This window comes from Rutidosis leptorrhynchoides, chromosome 5 (assembly GCF_046630445.1).
Source record: "Rutidosis leptorrhynchoides isolate AG116_Rl617_1_P2 chromosome 5, CSIRO_AGI_Rlap_v1, whole genome shotgun sequence".
NCBI classification, from domain to species: domain Eukaryota; kingdom Viridiplantae; phylum Streptophyta; class Magnoliopsida; order Asterales; family Asteraceae; genus Rutidosis; species Rutidosis leptorrhynchoides.
The window spans coordinates 44,109,831-44,131,550 of NC_092337.1; the positions used below are offsets into that span (position 1 = coordinate 44,109,831).

At 34.6% G+C, this 21,720-nt stretch overlaps 1 protein-coding gene across 1 annotated transcript in view; it reads left to right on the top strand.

The window, feature by feature from the left end:
* Positions 1 to 21,720, top strand: part of LOC139848571 (3-beta-hydroxylase-like) — a 43,567-nt gene that overhangs the window by 15,520 nt on the left and 6,327 nt on the right. Inside the window, exon 3 of the mRNA XM_071838297.1 lies at positions 3,053 to 3,193. Coding sequence (XP_071694398.1) covers positions 3,053 to 3,193 — 141 coding nt within the window. The remainder of the gene's footprint in view (positions 1 to 3,052; positions 3,194 to 21,720) is intronic.

Below are 21,720 nucleotides of genomic sequence, written 5' to 3' on the forward strand. Positions count from 1 at the left end.
GTGTACACGAGAAAGGTGTACTGTATTTAAAAGATATCGCATGTACATTACAGGTGGGTGTAGGATTCGGGCTCATTTGTACCATGCAGAATTTTAAATCTTGTGGTCTATCAAAATGATGAATTTTATTGTTTTATGATAAACCTATGAACTCACCAACCTTTTGGTTGACACTTGAAAGCATGTTTATTCTCAGGGATGAAAGAAATCTTCCGCTGTGCATTTGCTCATTGTAAAGACATTATTTGGAGTCGATCATCGCAATGGAACCAGATGTTGGTGACTTCGTCCGGACGGATTAGGACGGGGTATGACAAGAACACAAGAATATCGTTGATTAGTATTCTCAATAATACTAATCGTGATATGGAAAGAGGATAAAGAGAAAATTTTCCTTGACTCGCCTTAAATCCTTTATGCCATAATGTCGGAACGTTCATATGAGTCACCGTAATATAATCCCAGAAATTATATTACCCTAATTCATATGTGCATTCGACATTATTTCACTAAGTCAAGATGTCGTGTCAATCAAATTAAACAACGTGAGATTAAGATGTAATAAGAGTTAGGTACAAATAGAAGAGTTCAAGTATAAATGCACAAGTAGTCAAGTAATTCCTACTTCAAGTCTATATGCCGGTTGTAGTCTAGACTCACCAATGTACCCTATAACTCGGGGTTGACACCAAACTCTAAATCCCTACAACCAATGCTCTGATACCATCTGTAGCGACCCGACAAAATCGTCATTGACGGCGCCATCTACTTAGGTCCCATTACGTGGTCATAAGTCTTTAAACAACGTTTGACCAAAAGTATGTCGCATTCATTTCATAAGTAAAGATGTTTCAAATGTTACAAAGAAGTTCAAAGGCTAGTTACGTTACAACGTTTTAAGTACGAATGAAACCTATGCGACACAAATTTAAGTAAAGTCAAAAGACACTCCGTATGCATGTATACTCGACATCCAAGCAAGTATCAAAAAGTAGAGTGCGGAAGCTTGTATCATTTAGCGTTCAAGGACCTGAGAAAACATATCGAAAACTGTCAACGAAAAACGTTGGTGAAATCATAGGTGTAGTAGTAAACGTTGTTTTTGAACCACAAGATTTTGTGTTGCCATAACGTTGATTATCAAAATTGTTTTCATTCCAAAGTTGTTATACGTTTATGGAGCACCCAATTATCAAGACTTAACTGTTCACATACCCCGTTATCATAGTGTTAGAACCTACACTATATACTCGAAAATATATTTCATCCGCTAACGGTAGCGAACCGTCCGAATGAGGGCTTGTCAAGCCCATGTGATCACATAACATAAGTTCACATTTACACCCTGCAAGTGTAACTAATGATAATTGAATTGAGGCCTTTTCTTTGTTCTAACTCGCACGTGGAATGTTTGTTTTCGCACTTGTGTTCAAAGCATAAAAGTATAATACGTATATGTTTCTCATCCCATAGTTTAAAGAGTAAAAGTTGTTGAAAAGGTGGGACTATGATCTCACTTTGGTTGCACGAATAGTATAATGTACTTCACAAAGTAACGTGTGCAAGAACGAATGCTATTCTTGACCTAAACAAATAGGTTCATATCAATATCGGTAAATACGGTCGGTCAAAGTGTTCAATTAGTCCCATGGCTCGTTACGACTCGATAATATAGCATGTGAGTCAAGTTGTCAAGTTTCATGCAAGATACAAGTATGAAAGCACGTTAGAACGATTGCATAAGTATTTGGTCAAGTTTGATCAAAAGTCAACTTTGGTCGGGTCAAAGTCAACGAAAAAGTCAACACGTTCGGGTCGGGTCCCGAACTATTTTTCCGAGGTTTTTAATCATATATAAGCATGTTAGAACAAGTTACATGTGAATCGAAGGTGCGTAGCATACTTAGAATTAAACGAAAAATGACCAACCAAATCAGAACCTGACAGTTCATCTGGACGGCGTCCAGATTGGCTGGACGACGTCCAGATGTGAAGGCCTGGACGGCGTCCAGATCAGTGCTCAGGTCTGATTGCTGAATTTGCACAAGTGCACGAACCAAAACCCAAACAAACACAATTTATGATCCGGAAACAATCAAAACATGTATCTTATACCGTTGGAAAGGTAATTTGAGGAGGAAAACAACTAAACACATTTTACCAATCAATCTACCACTTACAACAACCAAAACCTCATTTAATGCTCATCATTAATTGCATCCAAGTTCATAACTCTCATTTCATGATTCGATGATCCATTTTACATGAATGATATGCCGTTTCGAAGGTAATTAAACATACATTGCAACTAAATACTTACAAGCAACATTTTCAAGCATTTAAGGCATCAAAATTCGCATTGAAGACCACCAAACCCTAACCAAAAATCATAAACTCATGAATCATGTTAGTGAAGCTTTCTTAATCAACCTACACATCAAAATGAAGCTAGTGATGCTAGTAACACATTTATTACATGAACTTTTGACATCTAATAACTTTTAAGCAACCAAATCACAAAATCAAACACACCAAATTTCAAGTTCATGCTAGTTACACTAAAACAAAAGATCGAGCATACAAATCATATATTCATGTTAGACTTGAGCCATAGAAACTAATTAACACTTTTATAAGTTAAAAAAATATCAAGAACAAAGAATCTAGTGATTTTAGAAAGTTACCCAAATGCAATAAAGTTGGTATGGATTCGAAGAGGAAGTTGCAAGGATTCCAAATATGCAATTTGTTTTGAAAAATGATTGCTAGATTGCAAATAGATGATGATTATTTGATTTGTAATTTGAGAGAAAAAGCTGGAAGTAAGAGAGAAGGTGAAACGTGAATGAATGGAGGAGGGTGGAGTTGACTAGTTGACCTAGTCACCTCTTTGCCCTCTTGGCAAGTTTAGTCCCTCAAGTTTAATTCGGGTGCGTGAATTACCTAAACGAAATATTTTAAAACGCGTATTAACGGAAGGTGTTATAAATATATAACGGACTTTAAAATAGTCTAACGGAAAGTAAACGGAAAAAGGAGGGATATTACAGAGTTTGCCATGGCTCTTATTAATCTTGCTGTAGCTAACTTGGTGTACAAATTCGAATTTAAAATCCCGAATGATGGACGAGTAGAAGAGTTAGACATGGTCGAGTCAACTGGTATTACAATCCACAGGAAGAACCCTTTGTTGGTTATAGTAGGAGAAACTACTTGTTAAAAGTTAAGACTTCTATGATGGTATTTGACTATTTGTATATCGTAAAATAAAGGATGTATTTTGGATTGCTGGCCATAGTTATCTTGATATGATTGTCTTATGTTTTCATAAAATCTAATACTATGTGTGTTATAATAAGTATCTATATCTATATATCTATAAGTTTAATTTCCAAAGACCAACTGAGAGGATCCAAAAACGAGACCAAATGTAAATGCTGAGAATTATGGTAACATGTGTATTTCAGTCCGCATTATCAATCCTAATGGACACCTAAACAAACAAGTAATGCATATGGTCAATGAACTCTCATCCAATCAAATTATTGATCAAGTAAGTACCAAAAATATAAAAGTAATCAAATCAATAAACACAATAACTGCAATTAATTAAAATGAATTCACTACATAAAAAAGGTGCATAACACGATGCTTAATAAACTATTGGATAACCACCATAAACACAATAATTCTAAATCATACGTTATGTAACGACCCGGATTTTTCCGCTAATATATAGAAGATTAATATTTACATAATTAATGTTTCCAACATGTTAAGTAATCAAACTCATTAAGATTTGGTTATTTAAAATGAATTTTATACAAATGTTTGGCCACCTAGTTTGTCTGACGATTCACGAACGTCATAACTCGAAATAATTATATAATGATGTATATATGGATATATATATACTTATGATTTGATAAAATGATATTTAAGTATCTCATTAAATATAATAACAATTGGTTATATACATAAAATGAGATTACTAACTTAAAGACTTCAAGACTATATACATATATATATATATAACGATTAACGTTGTAATAACTTCTAAATTAAAATGTATGTATATGTATTGTATTAATATGTATTAATACACTTTTGAAGGACTTAAACATATATACTAACATACTTATACTCAACAAAGATAGCTATACTCATAATCTCATTCAATTCCATCAAGAATTCTATTCGTATTCATTCGGTATTTACACCTGTATCATACCCATCTTCCATACTTAAATACTATGAGTATATACCAATATAAAATACTAATTATAGCCTCCTTAGCAGCCCTATGAGTCACAATACAAGGATATACATGATGGAGACTTGTGGGAACCAACATTTAACTTCTAGTTTGCATTATTATGCTATATTCCAAATTTTGATAAAGTCTCTTAACTATATGCATGAACCATGACTTTTAACACTCTTTTTACTCATTCATATCAGCTATTTAACTTTCCTTCACTCTCATAATACTCACACACAAGAACTCCAAGTATTCTCTCTATTTCTTACTCTTTAAACACTCTTTAAACACACATACTTCAAGTATTAGAAAATCTTCATTCACTTTTATCATAAACTAGCTTCAAGAACACTTTGTTAACTCATATACTCCTCTTTATCAAGGTAAGAATCATATATAAGCTTTGGTTCAATTCATATACTTAGAACTATCTTAATTCAAGATAGAAATCTTATTCGAACTTTTGTTCATTCTATGATTCCACTCTAAGGATTACAAGCCATCAAGGATATCTTTGATCACAAGATTATCATCTTATTTTCTCAGCAACTTTGTTCATTTGATTTGAGATAGTCACCTTATTCATAATCTTTTTCGATTCATATCCATATAGCTATCTTATTTTGAGTTATAACTAATAACAACAAGAACATAGTTTAGATTATTTCTAAACTTGTTTGCAAATAAATTTAATCCTTCTAACTTGACTTTTAAAATACTTCAACACATGTATTATGACAGTATGTCAAGCTAACATAAGGATATAAAACTTGTAAACACGAAGAACACCTTAAAACTGAACATAAGCCGTCAAAGATCATCGGGGGCTGTTTTGGGTTTAATTTTAAAAACCTATCTTAAACTTTGAATTAAAAGATTTCCTTTGGTGAAAAATCTTATTTTATATGGATATGAAATATATCCAAAATCCATGGTTAAACTCTAAGTGGAATTATGTTTTTCAAAAGGGTCATCAAGATGTCGTTCTTACGACAGATATGACTATCTTCTCTTATTTGACACCTAAGCTGTATTTTCAACTGTAAACCTATACTTTTTCTGTTAAGATTAATAATATTGAGTTCGATACAAAACCATGGCAACTCGAATCACTCAAAACGGATTTGTAACGAAAAAATTATAGGTAAAACCAAATTGGATATTTTTGCTTGTTTTTAGCTACGGTTTTGATTAATAAGAATGGATGCTATGTAACATCCCATTTTTGCCATACGTATCAAAAGGTACATACTTAATCATTTGTACATTTGTAACTCATTGTTTATTCGTAATTGTGTAGATACATATATATATGTACTTGTTAATGTGAGCGTATATAAGTTTGTAAATGAGTCTTGGTTAGCGTTAAGTCTTGTGAGGCTTAGATACGATGTTTAGACGTGTATTGGAAGCTTGAATGACTTGAATGTTGTGTAAAACGATTTTTGTGTTTAAGGTTGTCGAGCTGGCCAGATAGTGCCTTAGGCCGCGCCGCGACAAACGGGTCCGCGCCGCGGCAAAGCAAGCAAACCAGGAACAGAAGTTGAGTTAAGGGAGGTCGATTTTTATGTTGTATGTCGCGTCGCGACAAATGGGCCGCGCCGCGGCAATACTGCTGGACAGACTCCGGTTTTAGCTCAAATTAAATGAATTTAAGGGGTAAATTGGTAATTTAACGTGTAGATCTGATGGGAGCATTAAATCTCCACCACTAGTTCATTTAATTCATTTCCTTTTTCTATTTTCTTTCATTTTCTCTCCCAAAACTTAAAACCCATTTGAATTAGAAGTGAGATTTGAGAGCGAAGGATTGAGGGTTGATCTTTGGAGCAAGAATTAAAGTTGTTCCTTGTATCTCTAGCTACGCGTTGAAAGTCTCGGTAAGCTCTAACTCTAAGTTTTGAGTTTTAATTGGTTAATGGCTAGGGTTTTGGTTACTAGAGAATTGTTTGACCCATTTGAGGGTAAAATGGGCGAATTTGGGTTATGTGGTTGTAATGAAACCCTAATAGCCACAAGCTAGGGTTTGGTCTAATGAAAATAGGATTTGTAAGTGTTGATGGTGTTGTTAAGCATTAAACACTTGTTAAAATGTTGTTGAAATGGTAAATAGGTCATGTTTGACAAGTTTAGTAGTGTAAGAGTTAAAATGGGTTAAAAGGAGTAATGTTGACCTAGTTTGGGTGAATTGGGTATGAATTACCCTAAGTTGGTGCTAGTTGAAGTTACTAGACTTTAATTCACTAGCTTTAATGATTAAAGTCGAGTCTTGGCCATTAAAGGGGCGGTTGTGGTGTGTTTGAGTCATTTAATGCGAGTTGGGTCATTAAATGCTCAAGTAGGTGTAATGTGGTTAATTCCACTAGTTGTGCATTGAAATTGTACTTAATGTATTAGGTACTTTGCTTTGAAGCTCGGAAGTGCATAATCATCACCGAAGTGTTAAGGTGAGTGGAATAATTATATGCGTGCATATATGATGTATTTATTTGTGTAGTTGAGTTGTGAAGTGTCGACGTGTTAAGACACCACTTCTCACGTGGAGAGTGAAGTGTCGATGTGTTAAGACACCACTCGGGAGTGAAGTATCGATGTGTTAAGATGCCACTCCGAGAGATGTAACGAGTGAAGTGTCGATGTGCTAAGACACCACTCGGGGTGAAGTGTCGAAGTGTTAAGGCACCACCCGGGGTGAAGTATCGACGTGTTAAGATGCCACCCGTGGGGTTAGTGTACGAAGTGTTAAGTGCACTAATGGTTGTTATGAACTCCGACGGCCTTTAAACACCGTTCCCTCGTTCGTTTGGTTAACCAAGGTTGTGTGTGTGTGGATTGTAGCATATTATATTGTTTAAACTATATGCTATTGTTATGTTAGCTCGTATGGTGGAAGGTTTAGTATTATACTTGTGATGGTATGATTACTTATAATGCTAGCATATATGCTGTAAATGCGTAAGTGATTGCAAGTAAGTAGGTTGTATATGTAAACGTATAATTGTTGCACTCACTAAGCATTAGCTTACCCCTCTCGTTGTTTATCTTTTTAGATGCAGGTGTGGACAAGGGCAAGGGGTTTGTTTGGCACTAGGTGTCCCTTGATGATGTTATGTTGGAGCTTTTGGAAGTTGGCCTAGCGTTTTGGGTAGTTTAGTCCCAAACCATGCTCGATGTGTTGTTTGGTTTAAAACTATCATTTTTGTATTGGTTAAACTTGTATCACATTCATTAATGGCCTTTGTGCCTTTTGTAAACACTAAACTTGTTGTATGTTTTAACGAAACGTGTGGAATGGTTTACATATTTAATTGGCGCGTAAATGTGTATTATTTTAAAAAAAAAATTATCGTATGGAATACGGGCTGGGTTGTTTCATGCTAACCTTATCCGAGCTAACTTACCTTGTATCCTACATGTATTTATACATGTCTTGTTCCCGAACTTATGGAAATACAATTTATAATAGTCGTGATTAAGTTCGACGACAATATATTATAGTCTTAATAAAGATCGTAAGGCACCATATATATATATGACTTGATCACCGTGGATCCGTATACAGCGTTTTGACATATCATTTTGATTTCTTCTATATATATTATTGGAACGAACTATAAGACACCATTGGCAGTAATTTCAAGTTAGCTGTGGGTCGATGTGGATTTCAAAATATTATATACTTTGAGTTGTGATCGAGCTTGAGACATGTATACAATGGGTCGCGGATTGCTTCAGACAATATACATATTATGTGTCTTATTATATTAAGACAATATATTATAGTGTTAGTGAATCCTAAAACAATATACGCATTTATATTTATATATATATTTATACTGTTGGACTACTGGACTATTGGACTACGAACGTTGGACTACTAACAATGGACAATTAAAATTATCACAAGTATCATAAGTATGGAATATTAATTATATATATATATATATATCTTGACACAAGAATATTATTATTAGGTTCGTGAATTTGTCAAAAGGCCAAGTCTTATCACCATCTATTCGGAAATCATCACAAGTGAGTTATAGTCCCATTTTTACAATCTAAATTATTTTGGGATGAGAATACATGCAAATTTATAAATGTTTTACAAAATAAGAACAAGTTCATGAAACTACATTCTACGACTATTTTGTTATACCGGATATCTGTACTTATTATTATTATTCTTGGTAACCTAAGAATTAGTGAAAAACACTAATTGACGCGAATCCTAAAGGTAGATCTACGGGCACCAACCACCCCCATTTTCGAATAGTGGAAATGCTTTAGTACTTCGAAGGGTTCTTGTCATACAGTTGAATAGTGGAATGTATGATGCCAGATATCTTAAGCGCTCTATGTTAAGGTCGGTTACCAGGCAACTCATCGTATGAATGATTTTTTTTGCAGTTGTAATGATCCTGCGCATTTAATTAAATGAAATCTTGTGGCTTATTAAATGTTATGATTATTATATAGAAATTAAAACTATGACTCACCAACATTTTTGTTGATGTTTTAAGCATGTTTATTCTCAGGTGAATATTAAAAATGCTTCCGCTGTCGTATGCCAACCCAAGGTCAAGATTTGGAGTCGGCATAATTGTTTATATTGTTTAAACTTGCATTCGGAGTATTTGTTGTAATATATTTGATCATATTGTAATGGGTTGTGTAAAAACTTATTTATTTGAGGAGATTGTCTTTGATAGACAATCTAAATTATGTCATTAAGACCTTTATTCAATAATAAAGGTTATGGTTGTTTTTAAAAACGAATGCAAGATTTGAAAAACGTCTCATATAGAGGTCAAAACCTCGCAAAGAAACCAATTAATATGAAACGTTTATAATTAATATGAACGGGGCATTTCAGTTGGTATCCGAGCGTTGGTCTTAGAGAATCAGAAAATTTTTCATTAGTATGTCTAACTGATTTTTTGATGCATTAGTGAGTCTGGACTTCGACCGTAATTATTTTAAAAATGATTGCTTAATATAATTGTTGGAAACATAAGATTATTAACATATAAATATTATAAGATATATCATTATCTTAACGTACCTGCTATTATGTGATAGATGACTTCATCCGATCATATAAGCATCTCTAGTGATTCAGATTTCATTTACTTATCAAGTGATTCGGAAGCTGAGTCAAAGCATACGACTTATGAACCAACGAAAAAGTTAACTTTTGGTGCTACCATTAAAGTGGAAAATTGTTGGGAAAATTGGGAAGATTCACAATTGCTAGAAGAGGTTCCGGAAGAGGATCCGGAAGAAGATCCAGTGGAGGAACCCGAAGAAGAGGATCATGAAGAAGTTGTGGAAATTACCGAATCACAACGTGATTTGGGAAAAATTTTGGCTGTTATACCCGATCCCAAACCCAATGAACCTATTATGACCCAAAATGTTTGTGATCATCCACCTGAACCACCTAAGAGACCAGTTTATAAAATGACCGCTCGTATAACGACTGTTGGTTTTGCTCCCAAACAATTAGCCGAAAGAACCAATTGGGAGGAATTGGAAAAAGAACTATCCAAACGAAAATCCAAACGTTTGGCCGAGAAAGAAACAATGTCAACATCTAAGAAACTCGCCGTTCTTGAACCATCGGCAGCTATCTTGTATTCCATGCATTGTATAATATGTATTATATTGTGTATTTAAGTTTGTAAGAAAATCCGCAATGTAATTTTTCTTATGATTGTATAATAATAAGAATAAGCATGGAAGGTTTATTATTATTATTACAACTTATTATTACGTAGTAACGTAATAACTTACCATAGTTTTTCATATTAGAATTTTAGTAGTTAATTTGTGTGTTAGCTGCTAAGTATGAACATTATTATAGTTATAAAACGCTAATATGAAGAAAAGGCTTTTATAATAATAAGTTCATATTAAGCTACAAAATACTTTTTGGCTACTTCTAAAAATTCTATATGATTAACTCATTCGGCTATTTTTGAAGGAAATGGCTCCTCCAGCTACTAGACAACAACAATTGAACACAGAAGAACTTCAAGCTTTCGCTGCAAATATGGCTGCAGTGGTGAATGCAATGAACAACAATAACTAATCGGGTTCCAGCAGTGGAGGAAACAATGGCAACCGGGTAGGATGTTCCTACAAAGCTTTTATGGCCTGCAAACCCAATGAGTTTGAAGGAACTGAAGGACCCGTTGGACTAAAGCAGTGGACAGAGAAGGTTGAAGCCGTGTTCGCAATCAACAACTGCGCAGAAGAGGATAAAGTTAAGTATGCCACACATACTTTCAGGGGTACTGCTTTGACATGGTGGAATACCTACTTGGATTACGTAGGACAGAATACCGCCTACGCACTTCCATGGTCCGCTTTCAAGCACATGATGACGGAAGAATATCGTCCCAGAACTGAAATCAACAAGCTCAAGGCAGAGCTTAAAGCACTGACAACCCAAGGGTTAGATGTCACTACCTACGAGCGACGTTTCAATGAACTGGCTTTAATGTGTCCTGGAGCATTTGAGGACGAAGATGCAAAAATTTAAGCATTCATAAAAGGGTTGCCGGAACGAATCCAAGAGCATGTAGGTGCTAACGACCCTGCAACAATGCAGAAAGCGAGCCGTATAGCCCACAAATTGATAGGCCAAATTACAGGAAGGATAAAGAAAGAAGCGGTCGAGGAGGCCATAATGAAACAGGGGAAAAGAAAGTGGGAGGAAAGCGGTGATCAGGGTCACCAGTACAACAATTACAACAACAATCGCAACCACCCCAACAACAACAATAATCGCAACAACAACCGCAACAATAACCGCAACAACCATCCCAATAATAATAACAACAACAATCCCAATCACAACAATAACAACAACAAACGTCTAAACAACAATAACCCTAACAACAACAAAAACGACACCAAAAAGCAAAGGACTATATGCCCAAGGTGTGATACGTTTCATCCGGAATGGTTTTGTAGAGAATTATGTACCAAGTGCAATAGGAATGGCCATATTGCGGCAAAGTGTGAAGTCTACGGACCAAATAGAAACAGAGGAGCAAATAATGCCGGAACAAATAATAACGGCGTTGTTTGCTATGGATGTGGAAAACCAGGCCATACCATAAACCAGTGCTGGAATGAAAATAGGCAAGGCCGTGGGAGAGCCTTCAACATTAATGGGGAGAAAGCACAGGAAGACTCGGAGCTTGTTACGGGTACGTTTCTTATCAACAATTCACCTGCTTATGTTTTATTTGATTCGGGTGCTGATAGAAGTTATATGAGTAGAGAATTTTGTGCCAAATTAAATTGCCCGTTAACGCCTTTGGATAAAAAGTGTATAGTTGAAGTAGCAAACGGTAAACTAATTAAGGTTGATAAAATTTGCCGAAATTGAAAAATTAGTTTAGTTAGCGAAACGTTTGCAATTGATTTAATACCGGTGGAATTGGGAAGCTTCGACGTAATTATTGGAATGGACTGGATGTCCAAGGTGAAAGCCGAAGTTGATTGTCATGAGAAGGCGATTCGTATTCCGAGAGAAAACGGGTTACCCTTAATGGTGTACGGAGAAAAGGGTAATGCCAAATTAAATCTTATTAGTAGTTTAAAGGCGCGCAGACTAATAAGAAAAGGTTGCTATGCCATACTAGCACATGTCGAGAAGGTTGAAAAAGAAGAAACGAAAATCGATGACGTTCTCGTTGCAAGAGAATTTCCTGAGGTTTTTCCGGACGAATTACCGGGACTACCTCCACACCGATCCGTTGAATTCCAAATAGATCTTGTACCAGGAGCCGCACCAATAGCTCGTGCTCCATATAGACTTGCACCCACCGAAATGAAAGAATTACAAAGTCAGCTACAAGAATTATTAGAACGTGGTTTTATCCGACCGAGTACGTCACCATGGGGAGCTCCAATTTTGTTCGTTAAAAAGAAAGATGGGTCTTTTCGCATGTGTATCGATTACCTTGAGCTGAACAAAGTAACCATAAAAAACCGATACCCTTTACCTCGAATCGACGACCTATTTAATCAACTCCAAGGTTCGAGCGTATACTCCAAAATTGACTTAAGGTCGGGTTATCATCAACTGAGGGTTAAAGAAGCCGATATACCAAAAACAGCCTTCAGAACTCGTTATGGCCATTACAAATTCATGGTTATGCCATTCGATCTAACCAATGCACCCGCAGTTTTCATGGATCTCATGCACCGAGTATGTAGTCTATATTTAGATAAGTTTGTTATTGTCTTTATTGATGACATTCTTATCTATTCGAAGAATAACCAAGAACACGAACAACACTTGAGACTTGTATTAGAGTTGTTAAGAAAAGAACAACTTTATGCAAAATTCTCTTAGTGCGCTTTTTGGTTAAATGAAGTACAATTTATTGGCCACGTAGTCAGTAGTAATGGAATCAAAGTTGATCCCGCCAAGATTGAAGCCATCAAAAATTGGGAGATCCCAAAAACTCCAACGCAAATACGTCAATTTTTGGGTCTAGCCAGTTATTATAGGAGATTTATTCAAGATTTCTCCCGAGTAGCTAAACCTTTAACTGCCTTGACACATAAGGGGAAGAAGTATGAATGGACTTCCGAACAAGAGGGTGCCTTCCAATTGTTGAAAAAGAAGTTGACTACGGCACCTATTTTATCGTTACCTGATGGAATGGAAGATTTTGTTATTTACTACGACGCATCAAGAATGGGTTTTGGGTGTGTTCTTATGCAACGGAAGAAGGTGATTGCATATGCTTCTCGACAACTCAAAATTCATGAACAAAACTACACCACACATGATCTGGAATTGGGCGCCGTTGTTTTTGCATTAAAGATGTGGAGACATTATCTGTATGGGGTCAAGTTTATCATATACACCGACCACAAAAGTCTCCAACATATTTTAAATCAAAAGCAACTAAACATGAGGCAGCGTAGATGGGTTGAGCTGCTAAATGATTATGATTGTGAAATCCGTTACGACCCGGGGAAAGCGAATGTGGTAGCCAATGCCTTGAGTCGAAAGGAAAGAGAACCTATTCGAGTAAAAGCTATGAACATGATTATTCATACTAATCTTACTACTCGAATAAAAGAGGCACAACAGGAGGTTTTGAAGGAAGGAATTTTTGGAAAGGAAATACCCAAAGGATTAGAAAAACAGCTTAATATTCAGGAAGACGGAACCAGGTATTTAGCTAAAAGAATTTGGGTACCAAAGAATGGGGATTTGAGGAAAGTGGTACTAGATGAAGCACATAAAACCAGATATTCAATACATCCCAGAGCGGAGAAAATGTACCAAGACCTCAAGAGAAACTTTTGGTGGCCAGGAATGAAGGCCGATATAGCCACATATGTAGGAGCATGTTTGACTTGTTCTAAAGTCAAAGCTGAACATCAGAAACCATCGGGTCTACTCCAACAACCTGAAATCCCAGAATGGAAATGGGAAAACATTACCATGGATTTCATTGCTAAGTTACCGAGAACTGCAGGAGGTTATGATATGATTTGAGTAATAGTCGATCGTCTTACTAAGTCAGCACACTTTCTGCCAATAAAAGAAGAGGATGGTATAGAGAAATTAGCACGATTATACCTGAAAGAAGTTGTTTCTAGACATGGTATACCAATCTCTATTATCTCTGATCGTGATAGCAGATTTACTTCCAGATTCTGGCAGGCATTACACGAAGCGTTGGGAACTCGTCTAGATTTAAGTACTGCCTATCACCCACAAACTAATGGGCAGAGTGAAAGGACGATCTAAACACTCGATGACATGCTACGAGCATGTGTTATTGATTTTGGAAGCAGTTGGGATCGACATCTACCGTTAGCTGAGTTTTCCTACAACAACAGCTATCATTCTAGTATTGAGGCTGCACCATTCGAGGCACTTTATGGGAGGAAGTGCAGGTCTCTAATTTGTTGGAGTGATGTGGGGGATAAACATATTACAGGTCCGGAAATTATCCAAGAAACCACCGATAAAATCATTCAGATTCAGCAACGATTGAAAACAGCCCGGAGTCGACAAAAGAGCTATGCGGATGTTAGAAGAAAACCTTTAGAGTTTGAGGAAGGTGATATGGTTATGCTTGAGGTATCACCTTGGAAAGGTGTTATTTGTTTTGGAAAGCGTGGGAAATTGAGCCCAAGATACATTGGGCCATTCAAGATTGAAAAATGCATTGGGCCGGTGGCCTATCGACTTGAGCTACCTCCACAATTAGAAAGGATTCACAACACCTTCCATGTTTCAAACCTGAAGAAATGCCTAGCTACCGAAGATCTAATTATTCCTTTAGACGAGATTAAAATTGACGAGAAACTAAATTTCGTCGAAGAACCCGTCAAAATTATGGATCGTGAGGTCAAACAACTTAAACAAAGTAAGATACCAATCGTTAAGGTTCGATGGAATGCTCGTAGAGGACCTGAATTTACTTGGGAACGAGAAGACCAAATGAAGCTGAAGTACCCACATTTGTTTCCCGATATCGCACGTTAACTAGGTACAATTCTAAATTTCGGGACGAAATTTAATTTAACGGGTGTGTAATGTAACGACCCGGATTTTTCCGCTAATATATAGAAGATTAATATTTATATAATGAAATGTCCCGTTCTTATTGATTAAAAACGTTCCATATTAATTGATTTTGTTACGAGGTTTTGACCTCTATATGAGACGTTTTTCAAAGACTGCATTCATTTTTAAAACAAACCATAACCTTTATTTCATAAATAAAGGTTTAAAAAGCTTTACGTAGATTATCAAATAATGATAATCTAAAATATCCTGTTTACACACGACCATTACATAATGGTTTACAATACAAATATGTTACATCGAAATCAGTTTCTTGAATGCAGTTTTTACACAATATCATACAAACATGGACTCCAAATCTTGTCCTTATTTTAGTATGCAACAGCGGAAGCTCTTAGTATTCACCTGAGAATAAACATGCTTTAAACGTCAACAAAAATGTTGGTGAGTTATAGGTTTAACCTATATATATCAAATCGTAACAATAGACCACAAGATTTCATATTTCAATACACATCCCATACATAGAGATAAAAATCATTCATATGGTGAACACCTGGTAACCGACATTAACAAGATGCATATATAAGAATATCCCCATCATTCCGAGACACCCTTCGGATATGATATAAATTTCGAAGTACTAAAGCATCCGGTACTTTGGATGGGGTTTGTTAGGCCCAATAGATCTATCTTTAGGATTCGCGTCAATTAGGGTGTCTGTTCCCTAATTCTTAGATTACCAGACTTAATAAAAAGGGGCATATTCGATTTCGATAATTCAACCATAGAATGTAGTTTCACGTACTTGTGTCTATTTTGTAAATCATTTATAAAACCTGCATGTATTCTCATCCCAAAAATATTAGATTTTAAAAGTGGGACTATAACTCACTTTCACAGATTTTTACTTCGTCGGGAAGTAAGACTTGGCCACTGGTTGATTCACGAACCTATAACAATATATACATATATATCAAAGTATGTTCAAAATATATTTACAACACTTTTAATATATTTTGATGTTTTAAGTTTATTAAGTCAGCTGTCCTCGTTAGTAACCTATAACTAGTTGTCCATAGTTAGATGTACAGAAATAAATCGATAAATATTATCTTGAATCAATCCACGACCCAGTGTATACGTATCTCAGTATTGATCACAAATCAAACTATATATATTTTGGAATCAACCTCAACCCTGTATAGCTAACTCCAACATTCACATATAGAGTGTCTATGGTTGTTCCGAAATATATATAGATGTGTCGACATGATAGGTCGAAACATTGTATACGTGTATATGGTATCTCATGTAACGACCCGACCAAAACCGTTATTGACGGCGCCGTTAACTTAGGTCCCGTTGCGTGGTCGTAGTCCCTATATGAGACTCGTTTGACCAAAATTATGTCGCATTCATTTGAAAGGTACAAGACTTGCAAGTTTAGTTTACAAAACCGTTCGACAACAAGTCTAAGTTTACAAAAGTCATAAAGTATAAATGAAATAACTTGCGACATAATTAGTTTAAAAACACAGTTGCTATAAATAGCGTAAGTATGTAAACAAAAGTTTGAATCCAAAAGTGCTATCCCTAGCGTATGCATGCATGGTTGACTCCAATCAAGTAATCAAAGAGTGCGGAAGCATGTATCAAGTAGCCAAGTATGAACCTGAGAAAACATGTAGAAAACTGTCAACGAAAAACGTTGGTGAGATCATAAATGTATTTGTAAAAGTATATTTTGAACCACAATAGTTTGTATAGATGATTATCCAAATCGTATTTATTCCGAAGAATGTAGTTTGTATTGCGAGCACCCAATTACCAAAGCTTAACTGAATCTTCCCTCTGAATTTTGAATATAGTGTTAGAACATACACTATGCACGTTGAAATTATATTTCATCCACTAACGGTAGCGAACCGTCTGAATGAGGGTTCGTTAAACCCGTATGGCCACACAACATAATCACTCGCTTACACTTACACCCTGCAAGTGGAACTAATGATAATTGGATTGAGGACTTTTGTTCTAACTCGTCTGTATCTTTGTATTCGTATTTGTGTTCAAAGTATAAAAGTATGAAAAGTATATATACATGTGAAATGTATATAAGTATGTAATGTATATGTTTCTCAGCCCACGATTTAAAAGAATAAAAGTTGTTGAAAAGGTGGGACTATGATCTCACCTCGAGTGCACGAGTATAAAAGTACTTCACAAAGTAACGTATGCATTAAAGTTGCTTAGCCTTGACCTAAACAAGTAAGTTGTGTCAATTAACCGGTTACGATACAAGGTCGGGTGAAATGTGTTCAATTAGTCCTATGGCTCGTTACGACTCGATTAATATAGCATGTGAATCAATTTTTCAAGTTTCATGCACGATACAAGTAGTTAAGTATGTTAGAACGATTGTATAATCGTTTGGTTAAGTTTGACTAAAAGTCAAACTTGGTCAAAGTCAAAGTCAACGGGGTCGGGTCGGGTATCCGACAATTTTCCCATGATGAGAAATCATTTATGAGCAGAATGGCCAAGTTTCATGTTAATCGGAGTTACGGTTAAGCGGGAAACATTTTATGAAAGGAAAAATAAAAACAAAAATGAGCTGGGCATATTCGCGGCGCGCAATGGGTTGCGCGGCGCGCACCCAAGTGTAAATTCTGGTCAGAACTTAACCACGAAGGCAAACATCTGGGATTTCTAATTCTGCGCGGCGCGCGGGTATATGCGCGGCGCGCAATACCTGGGAAACATGCAGTTTGCAGAAAAATGGTCCAAGTCACGAACCAAAACTCAAATTAACATATTTCATGATCCGCAAACAATTAGAACATGTATCTTATATCATCGGAAAGGTATTTTGACAAGGAATACAACTACCCACTTTTCATCAAGCAAAAACATCATTTACAATAACCGAAAACTCGTCAATTGATCAAGAAAGGTTTATTTTCAAAGTTTCAAGTTCGTAAAACGTATTTTATGATTCGGGAATCCAATTTACACATACGATATGCCGTTTTGAAGGTAATGAAGCATACATTACTACTAAACACTAACAATTAACATTTCATGGCATTCAAGCATCAAAAGTTCATGTCAAGAACTATCAAACCCTAGTCAAACATCACAAAATCATTAATCGGGTTTTTGAAGTTTTCTTAATCAACCTACACATCAAAATGTGGCTAATGATACTAGTAACACAATTAAAACATGCACTTTAACAATTAAACAACATTTAATCATCCAAAATCAAAGATTAAGCACACCCATTTCAAAGTTCATACTAGTTACTCTAAATCAACAAATCGAGCAAACAAAACATATATTCATATTATACACGAGCCATAGACACTAACTAACACAATTTCAAGTCAAAAACACGAATTTAAAGAAAATTAGAGTTTTAGAAATGTTACCCAAACGAGATGAAGTTGGTATCAAATTGTAGAGGATGAAGAGAGGATTCCAAATATGTAATTTGTTTTGTTGCTAGCTCCCTAAACCGAATTTAGATGATGATTTTGTGTTTGAGGTTTTGAGAGAATAAAAATGGAAGTAATGAAATGGGGAGGTTGAAATGAATGGAGGAGGGTGAAGGTTGACTAGTTGACCTAGTCATCTCTTTGCCCTCTTGGCAAGTTTAGTCCCTCAAGTTTCAAAGCGGGTGCGGGAATTAACCAAACGAATATTTTAAAAACGCTCGTGTAAACGAGTGATGTTATAATTAAATAACGAGAATATTATGAACGTTTGTTAACGGAATCTACGAATATAAATAACGAAAGATATTATTTAAAAAAAAAAGACAGTGTTAAAATAATTTTAACGGAAAAAGGCGGGATGTTACATCTCAAGATTACATAATATACAATACAAATTGATTAAGTTATGGTTGGAATAGATTTGTTACCAATTTTCACGTAGCTAAAATGAGAAAAATTATCCAATCTTGTTTTACCCATAACTTCTTCATTTTAAATCCGTTTTGAGTGAATCAAATTGCTATGGTTTCATATTGAACTCTATTTTCTGAATCTAAATAGAAAAAGTATAGGTTTATAGTCAGAAAAATAAGTTACAAGTCGTTTTTGTAAAGGTAGTCATTTCAGTCGAAAGAACGACGTCTAGATGACCATTTTAGAAAACATACTTCCACTTTGAGTTTAACCATAATTTTTGGATATAGTTTCATGTTCATAATAAAAATCATTTTCTCAGAATAACAACTTTTAAATCAAAGTTTATCATAGTTTTTAATTAACTAACCCAAAACAGCCCGCGGTGTTACTACGACGGCGTAAATCCGGTTTTACGGTGTTTTTCGTGTTTCCAGGTTTTAAATTATTAAGTTAGCATATCATATAGATATATAACATGTGTTTAGTTGATTTTAAAAGTCAAGTTAGAAGGATTAACTTTTATTTGCGAACAAGTTTAGAATTAACTAAACTATGTTCTAGTGATTACAAGTTTAAACCTTCGAATAAGATAGCTTTATATGTATGAATCGAATGATGTTATGAACATCATTACTACCTCAAGTTCCTTGGATAAACCTACTGGAAATGAGAAAAATAGATCTAGCTTCAAAGGATCCTTGGATGGCTTGAAAGTTCTTGAAGCAGAATCATGATACGAAAACAATTTCAAGTAAGATTTCCACTCGAAATAAGATTGTTATAGTTATAGAAATTGAATTAAAGTTTGAATATGATTATTACCTTATATTAGAAAGATAACCTACTGTAAGTAACAAAGGTTTCTTGATCTTGGATGATTACTTGGAATGGATTTAGAAAACTTGGAAGTAAACTTGCAATCTTGGAAGTATTCTTGATTTTATGAAACTAGAACTTTTAGAATTTATGAAGAACACTTAGAACTTGAAGATAGAACTTGAGAGAGATCAATTAGATGAAGAAAATTGAAGAATTAAAATGTTTGTAGGTGTTTTTGGTCGTTGGTGTATGGATTAGATATAAAGGATATGTAATTTTGTTTTCATGTAAATAAGTCATGAATGATTACTCATATTTTTGTAATTTTATGAGATATTTCATGCTAGTTGCCAAATGATGGTTCCCACATGTGTTAGGTGACTCACATGGGCTACTAATAGCTGATCATTGGAGTGTATATACCAATAGTACATACATCTAAAAGCTGTGTATTGTACGAGTACGAATACGGGTGCATGCGAGTAGAATTGTTGATGAAACTGAACGAGGATGTAATTGTAAGCATTTTTGTTAAGTAGAAGTATTTTGATAAGTGTCTTAAAGTCTTTCAAAAGTGTATGAATACATATTAAAACACTACATGTATATACATTTTAACTGAGTCGTTAAGTCATCATTAGTCGTTACATGTAAGTGTTGTTTTGAAACCTTTAGGTTAACGATCTTGTTAAGTGTTGTTAACCCAATGTTTATAATATCAAATGAGATTTTAAATTATTATATTATCATGATATTATGATGTATAAATATCTCTTAATATGATATATATATACATTAAATGTCGTTACAACGATAATCGTTACATATATGTTTCGTTTCAAAATTATTAAGTTAGTAGTCTTGTTTTTACATATGTAGTTCATTGTTAATATACTTAATGATATGTTTACTTATCATAATATCATGTTAAATATATATATATATATATATATCCTTATATATGTTATCATATAGTTTTTACAAGTTTTAACGTTCGTGAATCACCGGTCAACTTGGGTGGTCAATTGTCTATATGAAACCTATTTCAATTAATCAAGTCTTAACAAGTTTGATTGTTTAACATGTTGGAAACACTTAATCATGTAAATAACAATTTCATTTAATATATATATAAACATGGAAAAGTTCGGGTCACTACATATAATTAATGTTTTCAACATGTTAAGCAATCAAACTCATTAAGATTTGGTTATTTGAAATGAATTTTATACAAATGTTTGGCCACCCAGTTTGTCTGACGATTCACGAACGTCATAACTCGAAATAATTATATAATGATGTATATATGGATATATATATATATACTTATGATTTGATAAAATGATATTTAAGTATCTCATTAAATATAATAACAATTGGTTATATACATAAAATGAGATTACTAACTTAAAGACTTCAAGATTATATACATATATATAACGATTAACGTTGTAATAACTTCTAAATTAAAATGTATGTATATGTATTGTATTAATATGTATTAATACACTTTTGAAGAACTTAAACATATATACTAACATACTTATACTCAACAAAGATAGCTATACTCATAATCTCATTCAATTCCATCAAGAATTCTATTCGTATTCATTTGGTATTTACACCCGTATCATACCCAGCTTCCATGCTTAAATACTATGAGTATATACCAATATGAAATACCAATTATAGCCTCCTTAGCAGCCCTATGAGTCACAAGACAAGGATAAACATGATGGAGATTTGTGGGAACCAACATTTAACTTCTAGTTTGCATTATTATGCTATATTCCAAATTTTGATAAAGTCTCTTAACCATATGCATGAACCACGACTTTTAACACTCTTTTTACTCATTCATATCAGCTATTTAACTTACCTTCACTCTCATAATACTCACACACAAGAACTCCAAGTATTCTCTCCATTTCTTACTCTTTAAACACTCTTTAAACACACATACTTCAAGTACTAGAAAATCTTCATTCACTTTTATCATAAACTAGCTTCAAAAACACTTTGTTAACTCATCTACTCCTCTTTATCAAGGTAAGAATTATATATAAGCTTTGGTTCAATTCATATACTTATAACTATCTTAATTCAAGATAGAAATCTTATTCAAACTTTTGTTCATTCTATGATTCCAC